Source organism: Taudactylus pleione, unplaced genomic scaffold (assembly GCF_031769625.1).
Source record: "Taudactylus pleione unplaced genomic scaffold, aTauple2 ptg000087l, whole genome shotgun sequence".
Taxonomy (NCBI): domain Eukaryota; kingdom Metazoa; phylum Chordata; class Amphibia; order Anura; family Myobatrachidae; genus Taudactylus; species Taudactylus pleione.
In genome coordinates this window covers 7,942,466-7,965,552 of record NW_028284489.1, presented here as the reverse complement: position 1 = coordinate 7,965,552, position 23,087 = coordinate 7,942,466, and the positions used below count along the sequence as shown (strand labels likewise).

The window sequence follows — 23,087 nt, the reverse complement described above, 5'->3', positions numbered from 1 at the left end:
GAAGACTTCACTGCGATCGGACTGTGGGTCTGAGTCAGCAAGGATCGCAATTGCTAAACTGCACGCAGGCTATAGATATTTGATGTATGCACGCAGGCAGCTTTGCAATTGTGATCCTTGCAGATATGGTAATGCACAGGAGGCATCACGCCTCCTGTGCATTACTTACCCAAGCTGCGTTGTCCAACGCAGCATCGGATACTCTGCGGAACATCGGCTGGCTAAGGTGATCCATGGGGTCACGCAAGCCAGCTGCCGCAGATGAGAGGAAGAGGCCAGGAAATCTCTGTCAGCCAACGGAGATCTTGGCCTCTTCCCTCCTCCTCCAACAGTAGTGACATGCCTCCGTTTCACGAAACTGAGGCCATCGTCGCCCCATCCCCACCCACGAATGACATCAGACTGTCAATCAATGACAGTTTGCTGACACTCTGCGTATGGGATCGCAGACCCATTCTGCACATGCGCAGAACGGGCCAGGTGCCTGCGCAGATTCCCGATCATCGGTAATCTACATTCAGCAGTGCACTGCTGAATGAGACCCTGTGATCGCAGTTACTACGCAGACCCATTGCAGAGTGATTGACAGGAAGTGACCATTTGGGGGTGGTAACGGGTGGGGTGGCCGGCTAAATGCAGGCGTGCCAGTGTGTTTGAACTAGAGATGTGCGCCGACCTCGTGTTTTGGTTTTGGATCTGGATCTCCCCTGGTTTTGGATCTGAATCTGGTTTTGGATTTTTTACCTTCGTGTTTTGTTTTCGTGTTTTGGATTTGGATCTGGATTTTTTTTTTTTTTAAATAAAAAAAACAGCTAAAATCACATAAAATTAGGGGTGTGCACCGGCCACTTTTCATGTTTTGTGTTTTGGATCTGGATCTTTCTTCGTGTTTTGGATCTGGATTGGTTTTGCCAAAACCACCCTTCCGTGTTTTGGGTTCTGGGTTTTCTGTTTTGGATCTGTATTTTTTTTTAAAAAAGCATAAAAACCGCTAAAATCCCAGAATTTGTGGGTTTTTCTGCTCCTATGCTATTATTAACCTCAATAATATTCATTTCCACTCATATTCCAGTCTATTCTGAACACCGCACACTACACAATATTGTTTTTAGTCCAAAAGGTTGCACCGAGGTAGCTGGATGACTATGCTAAGCAACACGAGTGGGCGGCACAAACACGTGGCCCATCTAGGAGTGACACTGCAGTGGCAGACAGGATGGCAGTTTGAAAAACTAGGCCCCAAACAGTACATAATGCAAAGAAAAAAAAGAGGTGCAAGATGGAATTGTACTTGGGCCTTCCCACACACCCTTATGTTGTATAAACAGGACATGCACACTTTAACAAACCAATCATTTCAGCGCCAGGGTGTGCCACACAACTGTGGATGAAATGATTGGTTCGTTTGGGCCCCCACAAAACAAGCTGGCAATTAATCTATCCCTGCACAAACTGGCTCTACGGAGGCAAGATGTCGTCCTCATTCTCCTCATCCACTGATTCCTCACCCTCTTCAGTGTTGTGTACTTACTCATCCTCACAGAGTATTAATTCGTCCCCGCTGGAATCCACCACCACAGGTCCCTCTGTACGTTCTGGAGGCTGGTTTCCCTGGAACAGTTGATAATTCATTTTTATGAACATCATCTTCTCCACTTTTGTGGAAGCAACCTCCTCTACGCCATTCGCTGACAAGGTTCCTGGCTGCACTAAACACTCTTTCTTCGTAGTACACACTGGAGGGGGGGCAACTCAGGTAAAATAGAGCCAGTTTGTATAGGGGCCTCCAAATTGCCTCTTTTTCCTGCCAGTACAGGTACGGACTGTCTGACATGCCTACTTGGATGCTGTCACCGATGTAATCCTCCACCATTCTGTCAATGGTGACAGTATCATATGCAGTGACAGTAGACATGTCAGAAATTGTTGCCAGGTCCTTCAGTCCGGACCATATGTCCAAACTTGGTCCTGCCTGCCTTGCATCACCGCCAGCGGGTTGTTTAGGATACCTAAGTTGTTTCCTGCAGCCCCAGTTGCGGGAGAAAATGAAGAAGGAGCTGTTGACGTGTCACGTTCCGCTTCAGCTGACAGTGTTTTCACCAGCAGGTCTTTGCACCTCTGCAGGCTTGTGTCGGCCAGAAAGAGACACCACATAGGCTTTAAACCTAGGATCGAGCACGGTGGCCAAAATTTAGTGGTCTGATTTCAACAGATTGACCACCCTGGAATCCTGGCAAAGCGAATGAAGGGCTTCATCCACAAGTCCCACATGCCGAGCGGAATTGCTCCATCTTAGCTCCTGCTTCCAGCTGCTTCTGCAAAAGCCTGATGAGGGGAATGACTTGATTCAAACTGGCAGTGTCTGAACTGACTTCACGTGTGGCAAGTTCGAAGGGCTGGAGAACGTTGCACAACACGGAGATCATTCTCCACTGCGCTTGAGTCAGGTGCATACCCCCTCCTGTGCCTATGTCATAGGTGGATGTATAGGCTTGAATGGCCTTTTGCTGCTCCTCCATCCTCTGAAGCATATAGAGGGTTGAGTTCCACCGCGTCACAACATTTTGCTTCAGGTGATGGCGGGGCAGGTTCAAGAGTGTTTGCTGGCGCTCCAGTCTTCGGCACGCAGTCGCTGAATGGCGAAAGTGGCCAGAAATTTTGGTGGCGTTGTCAGATATCACAAATCCCCAGGAGAGTCTAAGTGGGGTAAGCCACTGGGCGATGATTTCCCTCAGTTTCTCTAAGAGGTTGTCGGCGGTGTGCCTCTTACTGAAACCGGTGATACACAGTGTAGCCTGCCTTGGAACGAGCTGGTGTTTCTGATATGCTGCTACTGGTCATGCTGCTGTTGTTGCTGCGTAAGGTGATACATCTACCCAGTGGGCTGTCACAGTCATATAGTCCTTAGTCTGCCCTGTTCCACTTGTCCACATGTCCGCGGTTAAGTAGACATTGGGTAGAACCGCATTTATTAGGACACTGAGGACACTTTTTCTGACGTTTCTGTACAGTCTCGGTATCGCCTGCCTAGTGAAGTGGAATCTAGACAGGATTTGGAACCGGGGACAAACTACCTCCATCAATTGTCTAAATCCCACTGCTCTAATGGCGGATACCGGACGCACGTCTAACACCAACATAGCAGTCAAGGCCTCAGTTATCCGTTTTGCTTCAGGATGACTGCTGTTGTAACTTCAACCTCCTCGCTAAGGACTGTTGGAGGGTCAATTGTTTAGTAAAAGTAGTGGTGTTCCTACTTCCTCTCTGGGATGATGAACGACTCCCAGCAGCAGCAGCGGCAGCAGTAGGCGTAGCAATGCAGGATCCTCTGGAGGAATCCCGGATAGGAGAGTCAGTCATGCCAGTGACATGGCCTGCAGGACTACTTCCGATCCTGACTAAGGAGGAAATTGACGAGGAGGGAGTTGACGGTGTGGTTTGCAGGTGCTTGGATACAACAGGACAAAGGGATTTAGGTGTCCCTGGACTGCTTACAGTCTTAGCCAAAGTTTCGGAACAGAGCGCTCGCAAGTGGGTCGATGTTGGCCAAGTGCGCATGCGCACGACGGAGGCGGCTCCATCGTGTGCATGCGCGAGACCCGAATAACGACGGCCAAGCCGTTGTTATGGGTCTTTCACCAAATGGGGCGTGCTGCCGATGGTGAGTGACAGCACGCCCCCTTTGGTGGGCGTGCCAGGGGCGTGGCTGCCCAGACGGAGGCGTTCCCAGGAGGCCGCTCTTAAATTCAGAGGGACGGCCCTGATTCAGAGCGAGCACTCTGTCAGAGCGTCTGGCTCTGAATCAGGGCCACAGACCCTATGGACAACAGCAGCACAGCACAACACAACACAGCCCAGCCAGCCCTAACTCCCACCCTCCCTCTTCACTGTCCACAGCCGGAGTGAGAAATGGCGCCGACGCGGGGACCTTTTATAGAATCCAAAACCTGTGAGATCCGGAAGGCGGGATGATGACGTTTTGCCTCAATTTCAGTTCCGAGTCAGGTGGGAAAACCCGAGCCGGACTCGGTTCCCGACTCGGATCGGGGGGGCTCAGGGGGGTTTGGATTTCAGAAATCCAAACCCGCTCATCCCTACGTAAAATAGGCCTTTGTTTGTTCCTACAGTATTAATAACCTCAATAACATTTATTTTTATTCGTTTCCAGTCAATTTTGGTTACCTCACAGCTCACAATATTGATTTTTTTTCATCTAGTTAAAGGGCCAAAAGGTTGCATCCAGCTTGCTGGCTCAAAACTGATTGATATGATTATTAACAGAGTTGAGGATTGTGCAAAGATGATGGTTGGTATACCCTTTAGGATTGAAGGCATGGGCCTTCATAGAGGACAAGGAAGTTGACGGCCTTGCATTGTCATGATGACTGCTGGCGGCAGCTACAACATGTGGTTCTTGGCCTTTCTCTCCTGTCATGTGACAGCCCTCCATATTTTCTGCGGTCTTGAAGCAGCGTCACAAGGACCAATAGTGTAGCCAAGGTGCGGTTATAAAATTCACACACGTGCAGTCGTGCGCACACAGAGAAAAAATATACAAATATTATTTTTTTTCGGGTCCAGAATTTGGGCCCAGAGCACAGATTGGTGATGACTGGAGTCGGGCAGCATAGGTTGCGTTGCTGTATCTTGTGTGGCTAAGCCTAACATGAACACACACACACACACACACAGAAAATAAATAGACAAAAGACACAATTTTTTTTTTGGGGGGGGGGGGGGGTTTCTGGTCCAGAACTTGGGCCCAGAGCACAGATTGATGACGACTGGAGTCGGGCAGCACTAGGTTGCGTTGCCGACTTGCTAGATCTTGTGCGGCTATGCCTAACACGCACAGACACACAGACAATTATTAGAGAAAAAACAATTGATTTTTATTTTTTTTCAGCTCCAGAACTTGGGCCCACAGCACAGATTGATCAAGACTGGAGTCGGGCAGCACTAGGTTTCAACTTGCGTTGCTGGCTGGATCTTTTGCCTGATTCAAACCTGCTCTCAATCGCTATGTGCTCGCAAGCAGGTCGATGGCCGGGCAGTGCGCACACGCCGCGTGAGAAATCACTCGCTCTGGGGCTCACAACAAAACGGGGCGGTGTCGATGTCGATCAACAGCTCGCCCCATTTTGTTGGTGGAGACGGGGGATGGCTGGCCAAACGGAGGCGTTCCCGAAGGAACACCTCCCATTTGAGGGCGGCCCTACTGACATCATTCGTGAGTCTATTAGAGGAGGAAGCTCACTGGGGCTTGCGGGAACAAGACCCTACCACAAGGGTCTGTTTGCAAGTCCGATGGTCGTGACTATCGCTACCATCACCTGGCCGCTCGCAGCTTAACGAGTGGCCAGGAGGCCAGCTCCTAAAAAAAGAGAAAATGCCCTGATTCAGAGCGAGCGGTACTGCGGTTAAGCCTAACATGCACGCACCAACACAGAACAATATAAAAGACACTTTGATTGATTTTTTTTTTTTTAGGACGACTGGAGTCGGGTAGCACTAGGTTGCAACTTGCATTGCTGGCTGGATCTTGTGCGGTACTGCAGTTAAGCCTAACATGCACGCACACACAGAAAGATAAAAAAGACACTTTGATTGATTTTTTTTTGGACTATATATTTTTATACACACACAGCCTATTTTTTATTTTTTGTTTTGAGTCCAGAACATGGGCCCAGATGGACACAGCACTAGCCCAGATGGACACAGCAGACAGCAAAGCACCAGCCAAGAATGGATCAGCAGCACCAGCCTAGGACACAGCAGACAGCCCAGATGGATCAGCAACAGCCTAGATGGACACAGCAGACAGCACTGTGACAGCTGTCACAGGCACCAGCCCAGAATGGATCAGCAGTCACCAGCCCAGGACACAGCAGACAGCACCATCACCTCTCCCAGCCCTACACAACCTACCCTCCCTGTTCAGTCTCCACAGCCGGAGTGAAATGGTGTCCGTCGCGTGGTCCCTTATATACTACATTGATCATAGAGATGAAAGCTCGCGAAGCGCGAGATTTCGTCTCTATGGTTTTGCCTCGATTTGAGAGATCCGAGTAAGGCGGGAACATCCGAGCCGGCTTGGATCCGACTCGGATCTGCTAAATTCGGGTGGGCTCGGATCTTTCAAATCCGAACCCGCTCATCTCTAGTTTGAACGCCGTTACAGGGGAATACATAAAGTAGCCACTGCAATGCCATACGAAGCTTGAGCTTTCACTGTGTGCGATGAGGTTAGCAATTTCAGAGTAAGGTCAGACCTTGTGCAAGTGTGTGTGATGCTCCGATGGTATTTGATGTTACAGATGGTTTCGCAGACTTGCAAAGTATTACGAATGTGTGTAAGGTAAAATGGGCGTCCTTAAGTAATGCTGCGTATGGTATTGCCATTGCAATCATTACCATATTTTCACAATGAGACTGTGCGCATAATCGCAGCTGCGATCGCTATAGCGATCCGTAATGAATCAGGCCCTTTGTTTTCTTTCTTATAGGTTATGAGGGAGTGTAATCCCTCCTCTTATAACGGACAAAGGGACTGATTCAGCATGGGCCGCTATTCTGGTTATACGCATGCACCGCAGTTGCTAATATCAGTGGTGCTATTTAAATGAAAACAAAAACACAGTTGCAAACGCATTAGTGTACATCTCTGAATCAGGCCTTGTGTCATGTAGAGAGTTTAAGAGGTAAAGTTAACACACAGAGTGAAGGTTGCTTCGTCACTTCTGCTGTTTGTTGTCATGCATAAAATTACAACACTAAGGGCTCTATTTACTACTTGTAGTGTGATATTACCGAGTGAATTCGCATTGCGAATTCAGGCAATATCACAGGGATTTACTATAAATCCCTTGCAGGGACAGAGCTTGCGATAAAGCTCTGTCCCTGCGGATCCCATCCGCACTCTAGTCGCGGTATTTTTGGAAAAAATACCGCGACTAAGAGCCCGCGCATGCGCCGACCGACCACTGCTACTACCCCCCACCGATGCTAAGCCCCGCCCCCTGGCGCTAAGCCCCACCCCCCACGATCGCGGACCCCCGCGACCCCCCCCCCCCTTCATTACACTTACCTGCTTCCTCCTGGCCTCCGGTGATCTTCTCCGGGCTTCCTGATCAGGTGATCTCCCATGCCGCACTGGGGCCCGATCACCTGATGACCGGGCCCCAGTGTACTATGGGAGACCAGCTGACCGGAGATGAGCCGTCACCGGAGGCCCGATCACCGGTCCCTGGATACAGGTAAGGAAAAAAAAAATGTTTAATTTTTTTTTTCTTTTTTGTACAGCAATCAGCTTGCGGTCTGCTTAGACCACATAGCTGATTACTGGTACCGGCTCCCGCCTCTGCTCTCCCCATTAGAGCAGAGTGGGAGCCTGGTAACCGGGGGAGACGCTGGATAACGCCACCTCCAGGTGGCGTTATTATCACAGGGCTTCCCCCGGTATTTTTTTACAATTTATTTTTAGTAACTTAGGTCGGATCACATTTCCCATTACAATTATGGGAAATGCGATCTGCTTTACTAAAAATAAGTGATACTGGGGGTTGGAGTAGAATTTTACTAATTCTACTCCAATTGCCCTGTAATAACTACAGGTGAAACTAAAATAATGTGAAAAGGGTGTGAAAACACCCTTTTTCACTTTATTTTAGTAAAATTAATGTTAATAAATAGAGCCCTTAGGGGTCTATTTATCAAGCAGTGAAAAGTGTGGAGAAGTGAAGCAGTGGATCAGCTTTCAAGTAGCATTTGTCAAGCACAGTCTATAAAATAATACGTAGGAGCTGATTGGTTGCTATGGGCAACTTCTCCACTGGTTCACTTCTCTACACTTTCATTTCACTGCTTGATAAGTAGACCACTTGGTATCCCCAGGTGGTCTCCCATCAAATTACTAACCAGGCCCAACACTGCTTAGCTGCCAAGATCAGGCATATCCAGTGAGGTATGGCAGTAGGAAAGCATAGGACAATAAATGAGAGAGTATCGGTTGTCACGTCTTTGGCAGAAAAAGGTAGTATATGTACTGTACTTCTGATTTCCAATGTTATATGCTGGCTATCCCTGTTACTAGAGTATTGCAGGGAAAATTTCCAACAAATTGGATGAGAGAGTACAGGAAACAAGTACATGCTTTTATATATGTACTTATATTATTTACTCTCTCATCCAATTTGCTGTCAAAGTGGGCGGTTCGGAGGGATCCAATGACGCGATTCGAACTGAAATGCGTCATCGTAGCCCCGCCCCCTGCTTTGCAATGTTGGAAATCTTGGCATTGTAAAGGGGGGCAGGGAAGCAATTACACTGCCACGCCCCCGCACCGCCCACTATTACCGCTGCGACGCCCCCTGCAGTGCCAACCTGGCTGCCCCCTCCCGGAGAGGGCAGGCAGAAAGTAGGCAAGCATGCCTACAATATTAAGAAGCTCTGACCAGGGGTGCATTGAAATCAAAAATAAGGATGAAGACAATAAAAGATTGGTGGGACTCAGGGCCTGAATCAACAAGGTTCGCAATTGCTAAGAATCACACAGGCCGCTTTGCAATTGCGATCCTTGCAGGTATGGTAATACACAGGTGGCATCACGTCTCCTGTGCATTACTTATCCAAGCTACATTGTACAACGCAGCATCAAATACTCTGCAGGAACATCGGCTGGCTAAGGTGACCCATGGGGTCACGCAAGCCGGTCGCCACAGATGACAGAAAGAGGCCAGGAAATCTCCGTCAGCCGAAGGAGATCCTGGTTTCTTCCCTCCCCACCAACGGCGGTGACATGACTTCGTCTCGGGAGACAAAGTCCATCGCCACCCCTCCCTGCCCACAAACGACAGCAACTGGCAATCAGTGCCAGTCTACATGTGGGATCGCAGACTCGTTCTGCGCATGTGCAGATTCCCGATCATTAGGCCCTCAGTATACTCATTTTTCTTGCTATCAAGATTACTGGAGGTACATGTTTTGTTCCTAAATAACGATCCTTTGTTTTACAATGCACCATATATGGTTGGTTTGTGGTCTGACTAATATGGGACTTCACTTTTATTAAGTGTGGACGACATTAATAGTGATTAATTCCTATGATTTCATCTTTTGAATTACATATGTTTGTAATTTTTTATACACTGGTTGCATTGATGATATTAAAAACTTTTTAATTGAACCTATAGTTATGTATGATTTAAGGATTTCCTAAGCACTGTTTCTTCATTCTTATGGCTGTATAAACTGGAACTTAGGTTACTACATTGATTGAAACTGCAGAGGACACCCGGATGACATATAGAAACAACTGTGTTTTTATTTATTTATTCATCATATCTAAGTTCACAAGTTCATTAGCATGGAAAACATATATTTCGATAATGTTTACAGTATAAGAAAAATGATCGTCCAAAATTCATGAGTCTCCCAGACATTCCGGGAGAGTAAGTATAAAGCTGGGTACACACTGACAGATATATTGGCCGTTCAATTGATCGGCCAATGTATCTGCTGCCCGTTGGGCAGTGTGCACCCATGATATGTCGGTGAACGTCGACGTTCACCGACATATCGCATTGGCTGTGCTGCACAGCCGATGGACAGATATGTCTGGTCGCTGGGACCTGCGGGCAGGCACATTTGATGGTTGTTCAGTGTGTACGAACAACCATCATCTGCAGATATATCTGTATAGTGTGTACCCACCTTACGTAAGGTTTTAACTTGTGGAGAAGGAAACGCACTGCATCTAGATGTTATCTCTGCAATGTTACCTCAACAGTCTCACTGATATGATTGTTTCAAAGTAGACAAGAAAAGACTGATTGTCACGATCAGGGTTTCTCGGCATTGTGGTCGGCGGGTGTTACCTGTGAGGATGCTGTGGCGGGGGGCGTCTGGCGGTGGTGCTGGTGCCTGGTGGGGAGCATTGGCTGTGCGTGGACCTGTTTGGGCATATTGTCACTCTGTGCTGGGTAGGCCTGGCGATGCTTCCGTTCCGCTCTGGCATGGGCGCCGCCATCTTGCTTTCGGCCATGTGACCTAGTCGGTCAATCCTGGCGTGTCACATGCTCACTCTCTGACCAGTCACAGCTTAGCACTGGGTATTTAGGGGAGTTCAGAGCTCCCTTGCATTGCCAGTACAACGTGTTTCTCAGTGCAAGCTGAGAGAGAGTTCCTGAGCTTATTCGTTTGCCTGTTGGATCTCTGCTGCCTAAGCCTGCTTTACCTGACCTGCTCCATACCCTGCTGGAATCCCCTGCTCCCTGCTATTGCCTGTCCCTTCCCTGAGTACCTGTGTCAGCTGTTACCCTGCACCCTGCCTCCTCTTACATTTTCCTCTGGACATTATCACTTCAGCCTGCAATTCACCTCAGCCTCACAAAACCAGGAATACTGGACTGCCTTTCTGTTATCACTACCTGGACTTCTTCCCATTGCATCACTACAGTTCCCAAGTGCTAAGCCCGGACTTTCTGTTTTGCCACATTCATGTCTGGTAAGCCACTCATTAAAAACTCCACGTTTATTTTTAAATCTGCTTTTGTGTCTGCTCCTGTTATCACCCCGGGTCCACAACAAAACGAGAACCTCACACTGTGAACTATACAGATCAATTAGATATCACATATCTGATACAGATTGATCAATATACACATGTCACAAAGTTATTGCAAACCTGAAACACACTGATCACTATACACAGGTCACTCAGGGCCTGATTCAGATCTTGTTGCGACTGCAAATCCGGGATTTGTACACAGGTCACACCAATATCACACGGGTTGGGTACTGGATGCTGACACTCAGGATGCCGGCGGTCAGAAGCCAGAACCAATTGTTGGTCAGTATTCTAACTCTCCCCCACACCCTAAACCTAACCCTCCCCCTCTCCCTATGCCTATCCATAGCCCTCCCACCCCACTGCCTAAACCTAACACCCCCCCACTAGTGCCTAAACTTAAACCGCCCCCCACATCCTAAACCTAACCCTCCCCCCTTGGTGCCTAACCCTAACCTTCCCCCTAACCCCAGTACTTACCGTCGGGAGGCCGGCGCCCGAATTCTGACAGGTGTCAGGATTCTGGCGTCACCATTCTAAGCGCCGGACATCCTACATGCCATTATTAGGACCGCATTCCTATCAAACACCTAATATACAATGATCACTATACACAATTCACATTTGGTATCACACACCTGACACACACTAATCACTATATACAGGTCACACACAGCAGCAGCTCCTAGCCTCTTAGATTAGGGGGGCTGCTGCCGCCAACAATCACTGAACCCTGGTACCGGCGCCTGCCGCGTAATCAATCTGACAGGTGGGGCGCCGCGCATGCGCATATCACTGGCTTCCAAAAGGCTGCAGCCCCAAGCAGCCGGGTAGGGCTGGTGGAAAAGCAGAGAAGTGCGTTCTACTGGAAGCAGCTCTCTGCTAATAGCAGCCCGGACTGGCAGTCCCAGGGGGAGGAGACACCCACTCCTGGGGCTGCCTGTTGTATATGTGGCTGGCAGGTAGCACTTCCAATGGGAAGCCACTGCCAGTCACAGTGTAGCCAGCAAAATCCACCACTGGTCACACAGATATCAGACACCTGATACACACTAATCACAGTAGACAGGTCAGACAGTTATAATCATACACCGGATACAGAATGATATGTAAGAAGTTTGAATTAACCCATTTATTTAACAATCAGTATGTATGACCACCGGCCGCATGGTTCAAATCCCGACGCCGGAAGACTGGCAGGAGTGAAGATCCCGAAAGGTGATTTAGGTAAGTACAACTAACCCTGTCCCCCCCTAACCCTAACCCTCCCTTAGGGGTGCCTAACCCTAACCTCCCCCTCTAGTGCCTAACCCTAACCGCCCCTAAGTGCCTAAACCTAACCCCCCCCCGTCCCCGCACCCTAAACCTAAGTCTCCCGGGGAGTGCCTAACCCTAACCTCCCCCCAGGGGTGCTCGACCCTAACCCCACCTTCCCCTAGCCTAACCTTAACCCTCCTGGGGGGGTGCCTAACCCGAAGTCCCCCCCGGGAGCCCCTAACCTAACCCACCCCCCCGCGGCTGTCCGCGCCCACCGCCCGGCTTACCTTTGTTCGGTATGCCGGGCGTCGGGCTCCCGGCATAGGGATTCGACACCTATCATTAGACCCCTGCCAGGATTAGACAGTCGAGAAGCCGGCGGTCGGCATTTCGACCGTCGACTTCCTGACTGCATCCCTTTATTTTACAGGATATACTGTAGCCAACTGTTTTGTAGTCTAAACAGAGAAAACAATTTAGTGTATTACTTAATTCCCATTTATATTGAGCAGGATGAAGACATAGGGGCCTGTGAAACTACACCTGCATTGCATACGTGGAACTAAAATCAGATATTGACCTGTACAGTATGCAGAGTTGTACGCATCTGTGTGGCCAGATCAGAGCCGGCCCTAGGCATAGACAGACTATGGGCCGGCTATGATGCCTAGGGGCATCCAAGCCTGCCTAGGGACGGTAGAGGTTTGGTGCAAGCATGGCCTGGCACCTGCTGGCGGCTGGGCAGAGACTCTGGCAGCTGCTACTGCTGCTGCATAGCATCCACAATCGGAACTCAGCTGACAGCTCCGATTGGGCCTGGCAGCAGCAAACAGTGAGTGGGCAGCTGCGAAACAGCTGGCAACAGTTTGCGGGAGCGGAGCACCTGGACAACGGCTAGTGGTTAGTGCCAGGTTGGCTCTGAGGCATCACACAATAAGAATGAGCTTCTGCATGTGGGCAGAGATGCATTCATGACTATAAGTAAATGGTCGCGGGAGGGTTGCTGCACCATGGGCCTTTGCGGAGCTCGGAGTAGAGAGTCACATCTCACGGCTCTGGGTCCTACCTCCAGCAATCATCACACACAGCTGCGGTTCTGCATGCTGCACTCTAGTAAAGTAACTGGAAGAGGGCCGGGGCACTGTATTGCTCACTGCTGGGAGAGGGTTGCTCTGCTGGGATAGTGGTGGTGGTTGAGGGTGGGTGCTGATACCGTGCTGTGCTGTCCACACCCCTTTTCAGGATCCCACGGGGCACCACCCCAAATCTTGCCTTGGGCACTAATTTGGCTAGGGGGGGTTGGAACGGTGCGCGCGGGGGGGTGAAAACATTACAGAGCACTTGACGGGTTGGAGAGGACTGAGCGGGGTGCGGGTGTTACAGAGCGGCGCAGGGGGAGGTGGGGATGGAAGCAGATCAGAGCAGTCCCTATACTAGTATTTTAAATTGCTTTCTTAACATCTTGTTTTCCTCACACTGGGCATCATTTATCGAGTTTTGTCAGACACTTCTAGTGATAAAACTCGTTACATATGATAGTTGGGAGCTGATTGGCTTGATCATCATTTATCATAAGCAACAAGTTTTATCACTCATTGTGAATGATAAAACTCATTGATAAATGAGGCCCACTGTTCTTAATGTAGCAGGTGAATTCATTATGAAAAGCTAGAGGTCTTTATCTTGTCCCCTAAAAGGCCTAATGTCACTTGGAGTCACTAGGGCACTCAGCTGAACAGATGAGAGATACCCTGAGATTTTGCGACGACCACTGGCTATTAGACTTGTAGGTGGTGGCTACAGTCCAAGTCAGGAAATAGGAGAAATAGAGAACATAGGAATAAATTGGGGCTTGGCACAAGATGCTTAGGTGTCTAATGTGATTTTGCTACGTTTACCTTGTAAAGTGGGTGTCCATTGTTCCTCTTCAGGTACAGTGTGACTGCCACTAACACCTCTGAATAACAGATACTTACTATGCAATGGGGAGATATCTAGGGCAGCAGTGCACACCACTATTGTAACTGGATGAGGACGAAAAGAACGGTTCGCCCAACACATGCTCTGTTATTCCTTGACACTTCTGACTATGGATTACTTACAGCCCCTTTCAGCCTGGTTGTGCAGTTGTGGAAAGTGTCAGCAACCCTGCTTGTGGAAGTCTCTATAGAGTGTGCCCAAAGAAGGGAAACTTTGGACTTGGGGCCTGATTCAGACCCGCTCGTGAGCACATAGCACTCGCAAGCGAGTCGATGGTTGGGCAGTGCGCACGCGTGGCTTGCGCGAGCCCCGGACTGAGTGAGAACTTCACTCGCTCGGGGCTCGCAGCAAAACGGGGCGGCTGTCGATGTTGATCGACAGCTCGCCCCGTTTTGTGGGCGGGTCGGGGGGTGGCTGCACAAATGGAGGCGTTCCCAAAGGAACTCATGATGTCAGTAGTGAACTTCCTGCTCTATTAGAGCAGGAAGATCACTGGGGCTTGCGGTGGACGAGACCCTACCACAAGGGTCTCATCACAAGCCCGATGGTCATGATAATCGCGACCATTGCCAGGCCGCCCACACAAGCTGTGGGCGGTCACCACAGCTATGCGAGCGGCCTGGAGGAGGATTTTTTTTTTTTTTAAATCCACCCTGATTCAGAGCGAGCGCTCGCAAATAGCAAACGCCTCTGAATCAGGACCTTGGCCCCTACCTTGCTCGTAGAGGAACAGAAGATTGTGGTTCTGCAGCTGGGACAACACTACCAGCGCTTGGTGATTTTAGGTATTTTGGGTAGGATTTTAGATTAGGCATCTAAAATGTTATAGACTGATTGACTGACCTCAACCAATAGAGATGTGGCAAGAGTCAAGCAGTCAGTGGAGTCAAGCCAACACAGAGTATCAAGGAAAAACCTGGCACTTGGCAAGTTGATGTCACAACTCACAGATGGGTAATGGATATTGGCCCATACTCTGTATTGTCAGAACAGAGGAGCAAAGTGTAACGTGCCGGTGGTATTCACCAGGGACCCACGCAAGGAGGTATGGACTTAGCTGCACCCGGCACGCAGGTTGCGGCCCTTTGCCCAGGTTCCCTTGTACAGGTGCTGGCGTGCTTGGAAGTGCTGCTGGAAGTACGTAAAAATTGTGGTCGACAAGCAGAGTCAGAACCAACCGGACAGCAAAGTACCAGGGAGAAACCAGAATCAGGTCATATGGAAGTCAAAGTCGAACCAGGAATCACCAAATGCAGTACCAAAGGATCAAACGGAAACGAGTCACAAGGAATAGCCGAGGACAGAAACAGGTAGATAATAACACAAGGTCAAGGTACTCTGGAGCAAGTTATGAGCCTGTACTCTGGCACTGGAGTGCTCCCAGGAATTTTCTTATATAGGTGAAAGTTCAATTCCAGCGACAATCAGATTTTCCCTTAACCCGTGCCTGTCCCTTTAAATCTTAAACAGAGCGGTGCGCATGCCCCTATGGCCACCTGTATGCAGAAGCCACCATAGGGGAGGAGAGAGAGCTGTTGACAATGGGCGCCAGGGACTTTCTGCTCGCTGTCCTTTGCCGTCCAGGACCCCAGCACCGCCGGACCTGGTAAGTGACCACCGGGTTCGGCTGCATTGTGACAGTTGAGAAGCAATGCTGACAAACTGGGCATAGTCCTACATAGAGATTGCTCCTGGATAGGGGGCACTAGACCTATGCACATTGGGGCCTAGGCCCTACATAGAATTTGCTGCTGATCAGGTGGGTACTTGGTCCTTGACAAAATTGGCAGTAGGTCCAACACAGAGTTTGCCTCTGGTTAGTTGGTCACTAGACCCATGCCACAAGATAGATCGGGCACTAGGCCCTTGACACAGGATAGATTGTGTGCATCCACATAGCTCCTTTGTGCTCATGTTACACCAGATCAGTTAGTTGGTTAAGGGCCTGTGTTGTAGTGGTTAATAAGTTCGCTGAGGGACACACAACTAGTTGAGAGAATACATTTATAGGTTTATCCTGTGTGGGTGGGTGGTCTCCTTTGATTAGGTGCTTCTGGGTAAAGGAAATCTCAAGTAAGGTGACAAAAGGCTCACTGGTGAGTAGGCTCTATGTTGTGTCTGTTTCGTAGGCCCAGGCTGCCCAAAGGATGCGTGTGCGAGGTCAGTCCTTCTATTTTTCCATGTGAGCCTTCCACTTATACGCGAAGTCTATCTGATGCATGTGGCTGCTAGGACAGACTAAGGGCATTCTCAGGAGATGGTTGGGTTGCCATTGCCAGGTGGGTGCTATTGACATGGAGACACCTTAGTGTGTGAGAACCATAGGCAAACGCAGGGGGGGTTTCCGTCTGCCTGGAAACCCCCCTCTCCAGCACACACATGACCACAATAGAAATCGTAATATAATAAGAGTTTTACTAGTGTTGAATGTTCTTCTCAGTATCACAAATGAAATAATTAGCACCACCTGTGGATCTTTTAACATGTATCAGCCAGTTATAAATAACCTGTGCACCAACTAGGAAATCTGGAAAACATGCACTATTAGGGATGCAATGCTATAGAGCCCAATATGTACATATGTGTCCAGGACAGTGCTAGATTCTTCTGCTGCTCCTCCAGGCTCCCGGACTTGCTCCAATGGTCTGGAATGGTGCCCACATCTAATATAAAAACATTAAGCTTAAGTAGGATAGCCATAATGCCTCATCTAATGGCTTACTGTGATCGCTGGTCCTGTATATGCTGGAATTATGATACACAATACACATTGTATGACATATATTAAAGCTGGTTAAGTACTAATTCTGCCCTCTTCATGGACTGTCCACACTCACTCTAAAATCAAGCATTTGGAAACCCCCCTTTAGAAATCCTGCATATGGGTGAAGTGAATACTGTTGAAAATTATGTGTGTGCAGGTGTTGATACTGCAGTGTTATATTGGCACACACCAGCAGATGACTCAAACTATGAACAGCCCAGTTACTTAACCAGTGGTATTGGTTTATTAGAGATAGAGGGCCTGATTCAGAGCCGGACGCAATTAGCGCTCGCTCGTCCTGAAAATAGGGGTGGCTATTCAAATGAACCGTTCGCTGTTTGCGGTCTGTTCACGCCTCTAGGTCTGAACGAGCGAACAAAACTTGCGGTCGTTTTTTGGGAAACTACGCCCCCTGGCCGCTCGCATCCTACGTCATGTCCGCTATTTATTAGATTAATCGAGTACATCGACCAGGGTATGAACTGCTCGCTATTCTTGTGGTTGGTTTTTGCTACCACAATTTTGCGAGCAGTTCTGGCTATTAAATAACCCAGTGACATGGTCAATGACGCTGCTGTTTTAATTATGCACACCCATAAAACGCCCGTGTTGACCTTTAAGCAAGCCTGCGTTCGGATCTCCACTCCCCGTTTTCAAGCACCTTCCCCTGTTACCACCCACATACGCCTCATTCTGTCACTCAAATTATCAGGCATTCACTATTTTGCAAGCACATGAATTTCGGCCGCACTGACTGGTTCGCGCAAGCGTATAATGATCCGTACGCATGCGCAGTTGGGCAAACATCGCTCGGAGCGAACGAGCGGCCCTTACGAGTGGCTCTGAATCAGGCCCAGAGATAGCAATTTTGCTGGGTGCATTAGTTCTCCAAACAAGATGATGCATCAGGGTATAATATATCTGGCCAGAATATGAGCGGTATTCAATAGGTGTATAACGCAGTAGTTGGTGCTGGTGGCGGTTAGTCCACATGTGGTATGCGTCACCAGTTCTTAGATTTATTATATCAGGCAGAACAACAGGTAGCATATGACACAGGGAATATCACAGGTGTAACAGCGGTAGGCATAACATATGGATTGTAGCAGCCTGGAACTCGGGATATGCTGGGGGTTATAGTGTGCCAGGTGTGATTACAGTATGGCACCAGCCAATTGTGCAACTGGTGGTCTAGTGTACAGTGGTGTTAGTATAGTGTACATATGAACAATACAGTGGCACTGCTAGGTTCCAAAGTGGTGTGAGTCGGCTGGCTCCAACCGTCCATGCAGAATGCTAGAGAGTAAAAATATGCGGTGACATCGCACATGCACAGCAGCGCATGTCAGATGTCGGACCTCTCAAGCTGAGATCTGGCAGGTCCTAGTGACCGCCAGCTCAGTCGTACCTGTCAGATTGTTAAGGGAGGCAACGTAGAAGCGCACTCCTTCCAACAGATAGGTCATGTTTCAATACCATATTTTATATTATATGTGAAGATCCTGGATAACTTTGTGAGGGGTGTGGTATAACAGGTCGACATTCACAATGTCGACACTGACATAATGCTGACATTGCCATTTCAGCCTAAACCTAACCTTAACTGCAGTCTAACACTAACCCTTATTACAACCTAACACTAATTGAAGCCTAACCTAAATTCAAGTGTGAACATTCTGACTGTGGACGGGTTGGGTATGATATCCCGGCTGTCGGGATGCAGCTGTTCAGAATACTGATAGCAGCATCCTAACAGCCAGGATCCCGATACCCATAGAACCTAACAGGGAGTACTTTTCTATCCCCTACCCTAATCTGTACCCTAACCCACCCTCCTCAGTGTCTAAACCTAACCCCCCCTTCCTAGTGCCTAAACCTAACCTCCCCCCTAGTGCTTAAACCTAACCTCCCCTTCCTCGCACCCTAATCCTAACCGTCCCTCCCCGGTGCCTAACCCTAACCCTCCCCCTAGTGCCTAACCCTAACCCTGCTAGCTAACGCTACCCTACCAGTGCACCCCAATACTTACCTTCGGGATGCCGACGGTCGGGATACTGGTGCCGGGATCCCGACCTGTCAGGATTTTGTCGCGAATATTAAGACCGTCAGCATCCCACATGCCGGGGTGCCGACTACATCCCCTGTGGACATGTATGTTGACATTATGGTGTCAACATTTTGAATGTCGATATACTGACTACATCCTCTTTGTGAATGGGTTATTAATGGTTTATTATAACTAGTTATTAATTATGATTAGTTATTAAATGGTCAAGAGCATATAGGTTTCAATATAATAATATTATTGGAAAGTAGAGCACCCACACATTATCAACCATGCTGCAGCGAATTCATTCAGATGCCAAGTGCACTCTACTAAGGATCAATATACAATTAGAGTCCTTTTAAAGGTGGACTGTGGCCGGGTCCCAGTCTAAAGCCAGCTCCCCCCGCTCCCTTATGTGGCCAAGATGGTGGCAGCAGCACTGATGGGGTTAACTCTTGTGCCGCGGCACCATTTTTAAAAGTATTAACTCTTGTGCTGCAGCCACAGATCCCCTTCGGCAGCTGGTAGCAAAGCCAAGGGTTATCCATGGGGATTGCATGTAAAGGGCTGTGCGTTGGCCGCTGGTGCCCCAGCACTACAAGGCTATGGGTGTCCGAATGCTGGTATCCGTGAGCGCCGGCTACCAGTACCACTGGGTGAAGGAGGGCCAGATGCAGTGCAGCCTGGACCATAAAAACAGAAAAGAAAGTGAATTCTGGCGCAATACACTGTTGGCCTGATTCTGACCCGCTCGCGAGCGCTGTGCGCTCGCAAGCGGGTCGATGGTGCCGAAGTGCGCATGCGCGAGACCCAGCGAGCGACGAGGAATCCGTCGCACGGGGTCTCGCACCAAAGGGGGCGTGCTGTCGATGGTGACTGACAGCACGCCCCCTTTGGTGGGCGTGCCGGGGGCGTGGCTGCCAGACGGAGGCGTTCCCATGGGAACGCCTACCGTCTGGGGCCGGCCCCACTGACATCACTAGTGATGTCAGTGGGAGTGATTTTGGCTCTGATAAAAACAAATGCATACAATAATTTAAGAAGAAGATCAAAGGTGATACAGACACTTAGATCAATTCAATTAATAGTTTTTTCAAACCAAAACAGTCCAGAGCATAAAGCTTATAGTATTCCAGAATAAATATGTCCCCCTTGTGTTCAAGAAATTAAATTTGGGGATGGCAATAATATGGTCAGAAATCTATAAAAGAATAGGGCCTCGCCACCACTATTTCTATGGGTAAGCGTATCGGAAACTCACTTCAAGAGTTTGTGGAAAATATACATAAAAAGTTTCTTTCTCTGTATATACTTCACCGTGTGGTACCCAAAATAATAGTATAGAAAAGCGTACCCAACTCACATAAACAATGGTTTCGATCCTGATGGTATCATTTATCTCGCACAGGCATTGATTAAAAACCAATATTTTATTCCAAACAAAAAATATATAAAATATATATAACAAAAAGCCAATAGGAACAATCGAGGAAGTATCAATATAGCTATTGACAATAGAGTCCAAAGTCAAATATGATTGAAAAGGATGGAGTAAAATATGCAATATATCACCCTGCAGGTAAAATAAGTCTGGACTTGAATACCTCCAAATAAATGAAGTGCGTGTCTCTGTGATTGTCCTAGGGATGCCAACAAATTTCAGCACCTGGATCCCTCAGCCCCCTTCCAGGAAAATGGAATGTCCTCCCTTGCAGCCTCCTACAGCAGAGTGTGATGAGGAGATATATGGGGAGCTGGTAGACACAGCTAGCTCATTGTTTTCTGGGAGCTCCAATGTGCTTAAACTCGGCGGCCAGAACCTCTCTGCCTGTGGATCTAGTTTGCCTGTCCACAAAGCTCTGATCTGAGTAGATGAGGTGGCAAGGTCCACTAGCAGAATCCTGGAAGTAAGTATTGGAGGGAATCATCTTCCCCCCTCCAGACACCTGGGAGGCGAATATCTCTTTAGGTGGTTTCAGGCACAGAGGAGTGACCACTGCCCACTATTCCATTTCCAGCTGTTCTGGATTGAGCCCAGTGTCTCCAAGCTAAAGCCCTCTGTCAGCTACCCTGGAGAGACTGGTCCATGGTAAGGGAGTAGTGGAAGTTAGCCGACACTATCCAGGAAGTGTTGCAGCAGCGTGCCAGAAGTAATCGGTTCCAAGTGCCGGTAGCAGGAGCTTGGTGGTGGCAGCAAAGTTACATACCCACTGCGCAGTGGATGGAGGGATGGAGTCAGTAACAGACGGTTACTGATGGTAATATTCCAAGACCCAGTGGGATAAAAATAATCTGTGATTGCATGGTGAGGCAAGGTCATCCAGTCACATAGATAAAATACTGTAACTAATAAGGCTTTAAAAATAGACCTTTTATAGGAATATACAAAAGATAGAAGCATGCTTACCTACTGCTACTCCCCAAAAGAAACTGGAAAAGAGGTCCATGGGGCAGATGTGTATGTCTGTATGTGTGGCAGGGTGTCATGGGGGTGAAATTTACTTCATCACTGTCCTTCCCCATTGCAAAATGTATGATTCATGGAATCAAGCAGTGGGGAGCTGGGCTACGTGGGATATAATGGCACGATACACAGTAAAATCACTGAATCATGCCAGTACGGCCCCGTCCAGGGAGGGTAGATTACAGTTCTGGAAGTTCAAGGAAAACACCAACATTTGTAAGTCTCTTGGCATGCACAAGCAGGCAAATATTGATAGAAGGCTCCAGGAGCATAAACTTGTAGTGTTTATTCAAATGACATTATATTTATAATCCTGAACTTTGCCACAATTGTAGTTGTGTAGTAAAAAAATTTATTGTAACAGAAATAAAATCATGATACTACAATACAAAGCCCAGAATTCAATATAAGGAGCTGTGCAACTTACCAGACTCTTCTATGCTGAATGGAATCGCCTTATCCATCTGCTGATAAAAGAGTAAACTGTATTAGAGAGAGTCATTAAGAAGCACAGTAGACTATCTAGACCAGTGATTCCCAACCTCGGTCCTCAAGGCACACTAACAGTCCTGGTTTTAGTTATATCCATGATTGTGCACAGATGGTTAAATCAAAATAACTGAGGTACTAATTAAGTCACTTGTGCTCAAGTATGGCTATCCCTAAAACTGGACTGTTAGTGTGCCTTGAGGACCGTGGTTGGGAACCCGATCTAGACTATCTATTCTATAATGGATTTCTGGCACTATCTTTGGAAATACATTATATGCGAGTCAAGGTGGTCCCACACTGTACACCCAGCACCCACTGCATTTACTTACTTGCCGGCCACATGCATAGTTATTTACTTACAGACCAGAAGACCTTTTTTTTTTAGCTATTATATCCTAACAATTTGGTTGGATGGGCCAATAGCCCTAGGCATTCATAAGGACAACAAAGAGTGATCACCTTTCCTGATTTTCATCAAGTTGAGTTAAAGGCTACTGGAGACCCATACTTACCCCAATAATTAACATACTAACTTGCTGCAAGCAGTGAGACAAGTGCGCATGCATGACCTACAGGTCAACCACGTGCACAAGAGCCCTGACGTCTGGCGGAAGGAGCCAGACAGGTCACTTCACAACCTGAGACTCCTTTCCATAGGTTGCGAGCTGGAGCACTCGCTCGAGACAGCAAATGCTCTCGCAGTCAAGCTCCGAAAATATTCTATTTTCGGAGCTTGATGACTTCTGTCCCCATACCTCCTAACATTAGTGAATATAAAAGTGGGACATATCAAGTGCAACCCAAAAAGGGGGTGGGATTTCACCACGCACCCCCGATTTGTCATTCTGGGGTCATGCCCAGCACATATGGAGATGCTGGGCTGCCCCCAGAGTCTCAACCTGCACAGTAAAGATGCTGTGTGTATGAGTTTGTTCTCCCCAACTTCCCTCCCACACGAGTAACACTGAAGCCCGTGGGTGGGACAGTCCCAGAAAAACAGAGCTGTCTCACCCAAAGCAGGGCAGTTGGGAGATATGGTTTATGGGGACAGCGGGCCATTCCGGTAAAGCAGGAGATATTTGCTTTACCCTTTTGATGAATAGCCTGAAAACTTAATTTCTACAATTACAGGTGAAAATGTTCATTTTCACCTGCTTTTGTAGAAATTAAGCGATGATGAATAGACCCCTGAATGTCAGGGAGACTCCCTGAAGAACTTTAACAAACAGAGCTGCATCTAACAGAATAATAAAGTGAATATCTAAAAAATTATTATTAAATGATGGAATATGTGACAATGCTTGTCAAAGGATAAAACATTTATAAAACAGTACCATGAAATTGAAAAAACAATTAAAATAAAATCACATTATAAGTACACAGAGGCGTCATCTAGATCAGAGCTAGCCCTGACCTGTTTGGGGCCCTAGCAAAAATTTTACCTGGTGCCATTCCCTGGAAATAGATACCACCCTAAAGCAGCATCACAACAACATCTTACTATGGGTAAGAGGGA

At 48.1% G+C, this 23,087-nt stretch overlaps 1 protein-coding gene across 4 annotated transcripts in view; it reads right to left on the bottom strand.

Moving 5' to 3' along the window:
- Positions 1 to 23,087, bottom strand: part of LOC148529067 (protein mono-ADP-ribosyltransferase PARP14-like) — a 237,958-nt gene that overhangs the window by 113,814 nt on the left and 101,057 nt on the right. For 3 of the 4 annotated variants that reach the window (XM_088468962.1, XM_088468967.1, XM_088468966.1), the window contains exon 3: positions 21,507 to 21,546. In XM_088468962.1, the coding sequence (XP_088325088.1) occupies positions 21,507 to 21,546 (40 nt within the window). The remainder of the gene's footprint in view (positions 1 to 21,506; positions 21,547 to 23,087) is intronic. The other variant, XM_088468963.1, reaches the window with a different exon arrangement.